This window comes from Asterias amurensis, chromosome 9, assembly GCF_032118995.1.
Source record: "Asterias amurensis chromosome 9, ASM3211899v1".
Classification (NCBI taxonomy): Eukaryota; Metazoa; Echinodermata; class Asteroidea; order Forcipulatida; family Asteriidae; genus Asterias; species Asterias amurensis.
In genome coordinates, this window is record NC_092656.1 from 1,258,065 (window position 1) to 1,270,070 (window position 12,006).

Sequence of the window (12,006 nt, forward strand, 5' to 3'; positions counted from 1 at the left end):
CTTTGTATACTTATATATTGTGTTTGATACATCAGCAAATAGATTTTGAAAGTGGATTGAATGGAAACTTCTCATTTTCCACGCACTTTAAGCTCTAAATCTACAACTGCAATAAATACCTTTCAAAACTCATACATATTAAAAAGTGCAGCAAAAACAGAAAGCACTTATAGGCAGCTGCACTTAGGGTATAGTTAGTTTCAAGAACTCAACCAGTTTTGAATAAAAACTTTGTAAATGTGAGCAATATTTCGCCTTACGAAGGTTTTGCTTAGGTTGGGAACTCAGAACATTGCTTTTTTTAACGTTCTTAATTTCTGTCCATGTTGCACTGTTTTGGTCCACTTTTTTTGAACGAAACGTGTCAAAGAAGTACTTGAAGGATAGGCAAATTTAGCAAGAGTGGATTATTCACTGTCCCTGAAAAGAAACCCCTATTATCATAAAAGTCACAAATTCAGCACCTGATGCCACGCAGATTAATTGACTCTAAACCTACTCTATAAATCGACATGGTAAACTGAATCAAGGAAAAACAGGAATTAACCCCAAGGGTGTCTCAAAAGTGAACTTAAAGGGTTTATGTACTTGATGAAGGACAACAAAAGATTTGGGTACTTTTTGGAACACAAAGTCCCACAGATTTACACTATTAACTTGAAGATATTGTTAGAAGAAAGCTAACGTTAACATATTACTTGCTGAGGTGCTGTAAATTTTTTGACAAATGAGCAAAACAATGTCACGAAATACGTTTAACATGCTAAAAAAATGTTCGTCTTCTGAGACGAAAATTATTTCCCTTACTTGTTTAACTCATTTCTTCATTTAACTACAGCACCCCAGCAAGTAATATTTTAAGGGAAGCTTTCTACCATCATTATCTTCAAACTGTGCGAGTTAAATGTAAATCTCTGAAGTCGTTAGAGCTATTACTTTAAACATCCTTACTAAATGCAAATTAATGAAAAAGGTTGACAAATGTCACTGCATAACAACTTTATGTCACTATAGACAACTGTGTGTTTAGGAGCAAATTAAAAATGATTGAAGACCTACTTGTTAATCTGAGCTCAACACGTCCAAAACTAAACAAATATTAAAGGGGACGTATTCCTTTGGCTTTTGGATCTGTTCAATTGTTTTCATACCACACAAAGGTAGATAAACCATTATACAATAAAACTAACATGCGAAGAGTTCGATTCAACAGGTTTTAGTTTTTTTTGAGATACCACCCAAAAATCCAGAGCGGTTAATTAATGTAAATAATAATAAATAATAAACTACAGCATTTATAAGGCGCACTTTACTTAGAAAGAGAAACATTCAAAGGCGCCGGTCAAGTTTTGTCAAGATGTTGGAAAGCAAGCAAGAACAAGTGTGTTTTGAGTTTCTGCTGGAAGAGAGTGATTTGTGTATTTGTCTGAGGTATTCCTGGAGTGAGTTCCAGAGTCTTGGTGCTATGTTGGAGTAAACCCTGTCCCCGTAATGTGTCTACACAGGAAGAATACTCAGTGGAAAACACAATCTGAGAATAGTAATTTTGGTTTTTTACCCATACACCGATGTGTGTTAGCACTGTATACTCAGTACTTTCCCGAGTCCTGTGAAAAAATATCACAGGCATGTTACTCGGGTGTATCAATCTGAGAAACTCATAATTTTCCATAACCGCATGACATCGAAGTTAAATGATTAACATCAAAGGCCAAGTGATTTTAATTAACTAAAACCTTGGTCTTCATGAAACACAATTCAAAAAGAAAGGCACGCGTAACTTTTTGGACACGTTTGTTTTGTAAAATGTTTGTTTTATGTAGTTCAAGCTGCGTTCCAACAGTTTTGCTAAACATTTGACAACTTCAAATAACTGTAGGCCTATATACAAACTATTTTTCTTTGACTTTAGCTTTTTAACAATAGTTTACATATTTTAATTTGCCCTGAGTTAAAGGAAGGCTGCAGGAATAAGTTTAACCCAAACTTAATGATATCAAATTACACAAGTTATCGGAAAGTCAACCGTTAAAAACGCATTGTTTGCAGTGGTCTTAAACGTGTTTCATATCTTTTAGTGGTCTTAAAGCCATTGGACACTTTCGGAACAGAATTTCTTTTTAAAGTTCACATATTTACAAATAACTTACAGGGTTTACAGAAGGTAATGGTGAAAGACTTCTCTTGAAATATTATTCCATGAAATGCTTTACTTTTTAAGAAAACGTTAAAACAATATAAATTATCGATATCGAGAATTACGGATTTATTTTAAACACATGTCATGACACGGCGAAACGTGCGGAAACAAGGGTGGGTTTTCCCGTTATTTTCTCCCGACTCCGATGAACAATTGTGCCTAAATTTTCACAGGTTTGTTATTTTATATATAGGTTGTGATACACGAAGTGTGAGCCTTGGACAAGACTGTTTACCGAAAGTGTCCAATGGCTTTAAACGTATTTCATATCTTTTAAAATTCTTTTTTTTTTGTCTGAGTTTTTTTTTCCAGATTTAAATTGATAAAAACAATGTTTTGTTGAAAAAAAAATTAACTAATACATTTCATAATTATCAGGAGGCCAGCCGTTGTTGCTGTAGTTTTTTGCGGCAATGGCCTGACATTTTGACCCTATAGCAGAGTGTTTCTCAAAGCTTTCTCAAAGCTAGTTTTTTTAAGAGTATGTCTTTAACATGACCCAAAGAGGTTTATAAACAACGGTCTAGGGGTCAAGGGTTAAGTATAATCACACGAAAGTTTATCAGACAAATTAAACATGTTCTGTTTGTTTGTTTGCGTTGATATGAGAACAGGATTATACACAAATGAAAATATTCGACTAAAACATTTCTTAGTAAATTTATTAACTATATAGTCAAAAGGTTACTCAATGACTTTGCGCGGTCATCTACAGTGGGCTACAAGATGAAGCAAAAGGAGTATGATAATTGTCGGGGAAAACATAGTATCGCAACACTGTTTGAAATCGTGGAATACTACTACTAGTTAGACACTTGAACTGGGACCTAGCGGCGTGGTTTAATCGAAAGACAATTTTGCCCCTCTTATTGCACACAAAGCTGTTCTCTCTCAAGAGGGGAGGGAGCCCGTTGGCTTTGTCCAACTTTCCAGAAACAGTCGAGCCGAACAAAGCAAAAAAGTCAATATGCAAATAGCCGGTCGATAAAAAAGTTGGGTCCAAGATGGGGTTCAAACAAAGAGACGCAAATAGTATCTACGTACAACGGGAACCCGCAGGTGTCTTGGCGCTAAAGGGGCAGATCGAATTATGGACGAGGTTTACGGTATTAGTCACACAGAGTAGGGCGAAGGTTGCTTAATCCCTTACCATCTAAGCCCAACACTAAACCCCTTCCCTTAAATACAATTAAAGGCAAAGTATATGTTTGGGTCTTGTAACCGTGCGGCTGTTTTAATGCTATATAAATAAGGAATCAATGTGTGGTGAAGAGGTTTCCAACAAATGTAGTGGTTTAACCCCAACGAGGCCTGGTTCTTGATAATTTTACCGAGACGAAGTCGAGGTAAATAATGATCAAGAACCAGGCCTCGGCGGGTTTAAACCACTAGTTGAAAACCGATTCAACACACTTTGATTCCCATTCATAAATACCTTTTCGGTCAAAAACATCATCACTTTTTGGTCAAAAAGTAGAATAAATGCAAAAATTATAATTGTTCAATGATTTCTTTCAACACAGCACCCCTCCAGCTATGAAATGGTAAAGCCATCCGCCGCCCTCGGGTAAACAACTCCTTGTAAGGGAATGCTGTGCGCGTCGCGCGTATCGCTTGATGTGGCACAACTGTTTCAGCCGTTGATCTCGACCAATAGGAAACTGTCAATAGTAAACTGTAATAAGAACAGGCGCAAGGTCGCGTGTCACGCCCATGAATTCACACTTTTTACCGGTCATAAACAAAGGTTTATACTCCACCAATAGGAACAGAGAAACTGTCTTGAGGTATTTATGAATGTAGATTCATAAAATAAAAATAACATGTGAAACATGGATTTCAAAAGGTGTTCTCGTTTGGAGATATCGCCGAAAATCAGGTCGCGAATAATTATGTCCACGCATAAATAAGAATCTTAAATACAAAATCCGAAAACTTTACTGACAGTGACGCATCTCAGATTCAAATTTGGGGCTATAAAAACTAATGTTTACATAACCACAATACTTCGAATTATTTTCTTAAAATTATTTATACTATTGAAACTGCTCTAGGCTTCTAAACAAAGTTTGTGTTGCAAATAACTTCAAGAGTGACTTACATCTTCCCTTCAAAAACGATAACACGTACGTTTAAAAACGACGAAATAAACCTGTTTGCAAACTATTTCGTATTTTGAAGGGGATGATTCCTGAGATTTCTGCAGAAAAACCACAGACAGAGGGGTGGAGAGAGAAGAAAAGCAAACCGAAAATTGTTGTAAACAAGAAAGTTTGATGCATTACATAATGCTATTTTAACAGACGGTTTGCAGGAACAACTCAAGCCTATATTTAATTTCAACTGACAACTTCCTTTCAGCTCTAGAGACAAGTTTTGGTCATGGAAGTTGAGTTAGTTTGAGCGGTTTGGGTTAATTATGCGAATGAGAAAAGTGGGGAGGTTGTGTCCTAGAAGTAATTAAGACCCTTCCTCGATACTCATTAACTCTCGATCGTCTGGCCCAAATGTCATTTTAAATGCACTGGAAACTATTGGTTATTACTCAGAATAATTGTTAACATAAAAACTTGTTAACGAGCAATGAAGCTGTTGATAGTATAAAACATTGTGAGAAACGGTTTCTTTTGAAGTAACGTAGTTTTTGAGAAAGAGATAACTTTTGGCCTGAAGCTTTTTTCAGTGAACTTTTTGCTCCTTCAAAAACCAGCTAGGCCTACGTCATAGCCCATTAAGCCGCTTAAGCACAACAAGTAGCCGAGCACAGACAAATGTTGGTAAGCAGAAATAGATTACTTGACAAAATAACACTTCACATGTAAAAAATGTTGGCTGGTTTCCTGCTAAATTGTGCTCAGCAGAAATTTATTAAAAAAACAATATGTTCTGCTTTTAAGCAGCTCTACGAAATTGGGCCCAGATCATAACACCAATGAGTTGGACTACACCATAACATCTCTTCTCACCCAACCCTTAAAACCATTGTCCCAACATAAAGAATACTGCCTCTTCAAAAGATCTCAATCGAAATCAAGATTCTAGTGCACTCTTTTGTACAGTCTATAAATAATTGCATAGAGTGAGATCTGTTTTCGGTCTCTACATCCATTGACATCATTAGGACTTGCTTTTGCCACGGCTATACTTATCCTCTTCAACAAAATAATGCATCTGAAGGCCAACTCGGCAACCAGGAGTCATAACAATGCAGTTTTATGTCTGCACTAAATAATTCAGTCAGTTTGCGGCAAAACAAATAGCGAGGCTTAACTCCTATCATCCATTATTCAAGACGCTGTGTGCCTACTGTATCAAAATGAGTGCTAGAGGGCGCCCTACGTCATCTTCTATACCAAGTGGTGTCATCGGTCATTGATGTGACCATAAAGAAAGAGAAGTATCCCCAGATCTAGCCTGCACATCTGACGTCACACTTTAAAGCTCGTGAATTGGGCCAGAGATCTGCGGTTGAGCCCACGCGACCTCGCATCATTTCACATGGGTCATCTTGGTTCTAGAGATTATCAGTTAAATTTGGCATACATGTGCACAATACATAAACTAAAACCAGTCCTTATCCTTGCAGATAAGGACTGGGGACCAGTCTACCCTAGATCTTCCTGTCCCTCACATGCATGTGGTGAAATACATTTACCACAGCAAAAGAGTCCAGCATTCTCCTGAAGACGATCAGACCATACTGATCGAAACATTGAGTTGTTAACTACAGGTTCTTTATTCAGAACAATACTATTCAAAAGAGATTTTCACATGCTGTTAACGCAAACCTCTCTTAGTCTTTCATGCAAAGTTCCAAATCCTTCCATCATGCAAAGTTTCATATCCTACATTTACTACTTGCCAAGATTCTTCAGCAGCTCTGACTGCTGGTCTTTTTCTTCTTTGGGAACATTTTTCCCGCCCATGTCAGTGTTGATTAGTTGCTGGATGTGTGCCCAGATGCAATACACCTGTGAAATATTAAAGGTTTATGTTGTTAAGTCATTCCATGGTGATGTGGCCACGTAAAAAAAAAAAAAAAAAAAAGGTCACAAATAGGACTTTGATTAATTTACTTTGGAACAGGAAAGTTAAAGGCACTGGACACTATTCGTAATTACTCCAAATAATTGTTGGCATAAAAAACCGACTTGGTAAAGAGCAATGGAGAGCTGTTGATAGTATAAAACATGTGAGAAACAGAACCCTCTGAAGTTACATATTTTTTTAAGAAAAAGTTAATTTCTTAATCAAATATTGAATCTGATAAAAGACTTCAGGCCTTTTTTAGGTTTCTGAAAGCTCACAAATTTGTGCACCAATGTAGTTTTTCTTTCATCATTCTCTTGCAACTTCGATGACCAATTGAGTCCAAATTTTCACAGATTTGTTTTTTTACTCAATTTGTTTTTAGCAGCTTTTCGTGCAACAGTTTTATGACATTGGCCCAGCTTCATGAAATAATAACCAGAACATTTCATGCTCTCAGATTGATTTTATTTTCATCCCTTTTCTCTAAACCCATTTTTTTTTAGCACTAACCAAAGGTATACCCTCTCTCTAAAGAGAGTGGACACTATTGGTAATTACTCATAATTATTATTAGCATAAAACCTTACTTAGTAACGAGTAATGGGGAGAGGTTGATGGTATAAAACATTGATTTCGAGACCCTCAGATTTAGAACTGAGGTGTTTTATTCTTTAATTATTATCTCGCAACTTGGACGACCAATTGAGCTCAAATTTTCACAGGTTTGTTATTTTATGCATATGTTGAGATACACCAAGTGAGAAGCCTGGTCTTTGACAATTACCAATAGTGGCCAGTGTCTTTAATCTAACTTAAGTGAATAAGTAATGGTACCTCTACTGTAGCACAAACAGCTCTTCCAAAAATGAGGATGCCTATCACACAATACACAACACTTCTTGGAATGTGTGCAGTCAGGACACCAGTCTTGTGTGCGTATGACCAAAGTGGTAATAGATGAAGGCACCATACTGTGTACAGCCCGATCGGGGTTCGAAAACCTATAAAGAATGTTAAAGGGAAATTAGTTAATGTTTCTGAAAAAGATTCACAAGTAAAGTTCTACACCTTTATGAATCCATCCATGAAATTTCATAGAAAAACATTAAAACACTCTTTAAATTCTATTAATAACGACACAACCGCTTTATCTTTCTTGAACGCAAAATTAAAAATAATTTATAAAAATACAGACAATTATGGTCAAAGGTTATCAGTCCAAGTCTCAAGAGAGTAGGCGTATTGCCCCTCAAAGATCCTAGACTGTACTTTGTACTCAAATAACAGTTAAGTCAGGCACATTATTTTATTAGATGGATAGCATTTTGAGCTGCAACATTTTACAAACTCACCATTTGCCATAACTTTTCTAACAAGCCATGGTGCTTCACTGTAACTTGACTTCCACTGTGCTCCCGCAGTGTGTGTACAAACTAGAACACACCACTCCAATGCCGAAACAAAACACCCCCACTAAAACAAACAAATAATGATAAATGAGTTTACCATGTCATACAGGGATACCTTTCAGTAAAGAATTCTGATACTCCAATGCTAAGGCACTGGAAACTATTTGTACATACTCAAAATAATTTTTAGCATCAAAACTCACTTGGTAACACGCAATGGAGAGCTGTTGATGGTATAAAACATTGTGAGAAACAGCTCTCGCTGAAGTAATGTAGTGTTTGGGAAAGAAGTAATTTTCTTTGAGACCTCAGTCCCCAAATCAAACATCTGAAAGCACACAACCTGGTGTGACAAGGGTGTTTTTTCATCCATTATTATCTCACAACTTCGGCGACCAATTGAGTTCAAAAAGTTTGTTTTTTTATGCATATGTTGAGATACACCAAGTGAGAAGACTGGTCTGTGACAATTACCAATAGTGTCCAGTGTCTTTAAGGCAAAGTATACATTTAGTATTGGAACCATTTGATTGTTTTAATCGTACATAAATGTTGATGTATACAATAAATATTCCATTTAAAAGGTCCTCGCATACCTCATATATCGCCAAAAATCTGGAGTAAAAATCCCACCCAGGAAGAATAATCCCCAACTCAAATTAAAAAATTGGTGCATAAAAACTGTTTTAAAACCACATTCCTTCGAAGTGAAATGTTTCTCAAGAAAATGCTTTACGCCTATAGTATCGAAAGCTGCTGTTAGCTTCTAACCAAAAGTTTATGTTGCCATTAATTTTAGGAGTGATAACCAAGTGCATACCTTCCCTTTAAGTTTAATATTTCCGTCTCATTTCTCATTATAATTCCAGCCTTCACCATCGAACAAATGTAATATTAGTGAAACCATTTTTATAGGCCTATAGGCCTAAAGAATATTATGATCAAATTGTATGATTTCCAAACATTGAAAACAAGATTTACCTGAAAAACTTGACTCCAAATCATTCCTCGTCCAATATTATCAATGACAACATCGAGCTACAAAAAAAAAGAAACAAAAATACATTTTTATCCGTCTACCATTTTTAAAACATATTTTTTAAATAAAGAAAATAAGTTGGGGGTTTTAAAGCAAAAAGGGCAAATTCCGCATAATTTTGAAAATTTTACTTTGTTTGCCATTGCCATTATTACAAAGGGTACAAGTAGGGAACAATTACTTTCCGGGAACCATGTTATAACAATTGATTGCATATTTAGACATCATATTTCCATCATGATTACATATCAATTTTAAAACCTGATCAAAGTGATTAAAATCCCAACCATCGTGCTTCATTGATATTTCCAGTCCATAGGTCAAACCACCAATAGCGAAGGATTAAAGATGATTAAAGATTATCATTGACTGATTGGGGCCAAGATTAACAACATGGACCATAAGTGGTCAAGTGGTTAGACTGCAGGACTCGCATCACAAGGTTGTGGGTTCAAAACCCCCCAGCTAACCGCTGATTTCACAATGACTAGAACAAATGTTGTTGTCTAGTTACTGAATCGCAATGTCTTGTGCAATTCATTTATAAACATAGACGATAAACCAATGATTGTGAGAGAGATTGGGAGTTTGCTGACTAGTTCCCTTGATGGGACGATCATCTAAAAAAAAATAAAAAAAACATTTGGGTGGCAACTAGACTTGACTAGACCAACTAGACTAACCAGAAACCATAGAACACAGGGAGATTGACTAAATCGAACCATGGGGGTACCTCCATGATCGAACCATGCACTGGAGCATGGTTGACTTTTGTCAATTCGAGAGCTCATAATACTTTCTGGTCAAGTCACTCACTCGAACTTGTTCATTGGTGTAGCATTGCCATTTGTCGTAATGTCATCAACAATGATTTATTTCTCACCCAAGCTCCAAATGTTGATGTCTGGTGCAATCTTCTTGCAACAGCTCCATCCAAATCTACATAAAAACAAAATCACTTGATCAGAATGGATAGGGAAGTCTCATGCAATCTTCTTGCAACAGCTCCATCCAAATCTACATGAAAACAAAATCACTTGATCAGAATGGATAGGGAAGTCTCATGCAATCTTCTTGCAACAACTCCATCCAAATCTACATAAAAACAAAATCACTTGATCAGAATGGAAAGGGAAGTCTCATGCAATCTTCTTGCAACAACTCCATCCAAATCTACATAAAAACAAAATCACTTGATCAGAATGGATAGGGAAGTCTCATATCAACACCCAATACAGGTATCATCCATAAAGAATACCTAAAATGTCATACATAAACGCCCTTATTTTATGTCTTTTTGCTCTAATCCAAATAATTTCTCTCTTACTCTACTCTACTCGTCTAAGAGATGAATACTGTTTGAAACAAAAAGTTGGACCACATCGGCTCTTTTAACAGATTAAATCCTCCCTAAAAAGATTTTCCACATGGCTGTGCCGGCAAGTTTACTAGGCTACTTCGGAAGGGAAGGTACACGTTTGGTAATTACTCAAAACAAATATTAACTAAAAAAATTACTTGGTAACGAGCATTGGAGGGCTGTTGATAGTATAAAACATTGTAAGAAATGGCTCAATATGAAGTAACATAGATTTTGAGAAAGAGGTAATTTTCTCACTAAAATAATACACTAGATTTCTACCTAGTCAGAAGTCTTTTATTCCTATCTGAAAGCACACAAATTCGTCCCACAAGGGTGTTTTTTCTCTCATCATTTTCTCGCAACTTCAATGACCAATTTAGCTCAAATTTTCAAAGCCTTGTTATTTTATGATTATGTTGAGATACAACAAGTGAGAAGACTGGTCTTTGACAATTACCAAACATGTTATGTACCTTCCCATTAAAAAATCACCAAAATTAATGCTTAACTTTGAAATCAAAAAGTAAGTCTGGTGAAACACTCAGAAAATTGTTGAGACGATTGCAGAATGAACCTCATAGTTCTAGTGGGAGTAGAATTTGTATCTAGCCCAAGCGCCTTGAGTACCTTGTTGGTAGAAATGTGCGCTATAAATAAGACTTCAATATTATTATTATTGTTATTAGCACGAACTCCGTTCATTGTCAGTAGTGTACAAACGAAAGGAGTCCGTGATCGGGGCTAGCATTTGAACAACTTCTTTACCGTCTAGAATGACTGATGTCAAGTAGAAGCCGATAAACCAGAGTGGATAGCTCAGATAAAACCAGGCCAGGACTATCAGCAGTAGCCTCACATAGCCTGCAGAGACAAAAACAACAACATTATTTCCAACTCTCTAAAAATGGAGGTCCGAGCATGTCTAAGTAACTATATGACACAGATCCACTTCTTACTAGAACTCGAGGTTTGTTCCACTATTGTCTCTCCGCTATCGTTCGTGGAAACAATAGCGGAACGAACCAAGGAGTTTTCTTCTTCTTCTTTTTCCTTGAAAAGTGCAGCCTTCAAATGATTGAAGATGTACGCACTGCGTGTGAGCGCATGGGTTGACTTAGGCAACAGGAATTTGTGTCAGGTACAGATGAAATTATGTGCAGTTGCAAGTAAAAAGCTGGAGATGTGGTAGACCCAGTAACTGGGGCGCTGTACTTCTTTTTTGAAAGTATTGACATTATCGGTCCTACGACCGAGAATGTCAAAATTCCTTAAAATCCCTTAACATCAGTTCGAAGGCGTCAAGGGACGGGAAAGCTGCAGGATTAACTGGAAGGTTGTTCCAGTTCTATTCTAGTTCTGGGAGTAATACTATAATATGTACATCTAGATCTTGATGGAATGAAACTCCCCAACCTAACCCTTTCCCATTCTATTTCTACTAACAACACTCAAGAGAGGCATAACTTTCCGTATGGCGCCACCACTTTTTCACTCATATTTACAAAAAGGGATATCTCATTGAGGTAAATTAGAGACTATATTATTTCATATCGAGTGAAAAAGTGGTGGCGCCATACGGAAACTTTTCCCAAGAGAGTCCCGACGACGCCACGTGCTTGACATATCGGGTGATAATGTGTTTATTTCATAATTAAGAGTAAAAGTGCAATGTAAAATTGTAATGAATGATTACTGAAACTGACATTTATGACAAGTGAGAGACTGTGCTAAATTAAGGGTAAAATACACAAACGTGTTAAGATAAAATGCTTCTTACCAATAACATTTGGAACGTACAAATAGATGTTATCAGCCATTTCACGGCTCATCAAAATCCATGCACAAAACTGGCACAAAAACAGCCTCTACACATTAAATTTTAACGAGCACGTTTTTAGAGACTGCTGTTGGTTGTTTACTTCGAACAGCGCCCTCAAGTGGTCGAAAAATTAAGGTGATTTTC

General features: G+C 36.6%; 1 protein-coding gene across 2 annotated transcripts; it reads right to left on the minus strand.

The window, feature by feature from the left end:
- Positions 1-5,071: 5,071 nt before the first annotated feature.
- LOC139942287 (uncharacterized) lies at positions 5,072-11,960 on the minus strand. Of its 2 annotated transcripts, XM_071939093.1 has the most exons (7): positions 11,821-11,960; positions 10,809-10,904; positions 9,564-9,619; positions 8,623-8,679; positions 7,585-7,705; positions 7,067-7,233; positions 5,072-6,171 (listed from the first exon to the last, which is right to left on the minus strand). In XM_071939093.1, exons 1-7 carry the CDS (start codon positions 11,870-11,872, stop codon positions 6,055-6,057), a joined length of 666 nt encoding a protein of 221 aa, XP_071795194.1. In that variant the 5' UTR covers positions 11,873-11,960; the 3' UTR covers positions 5,072-6,054. The 2 variants fall into 2 exon arrangements, with proteins under 2 accessions (XP_071795194.1, XP_071795195.1); XM_071939094.1 differs by lacking the exon at positions 10,809-10,904 and having other exon boundaries at positions 11,821-11,942.
- Between the last annotated feature and the right edge of the window lie 46 nt (positions 11,961-12,006).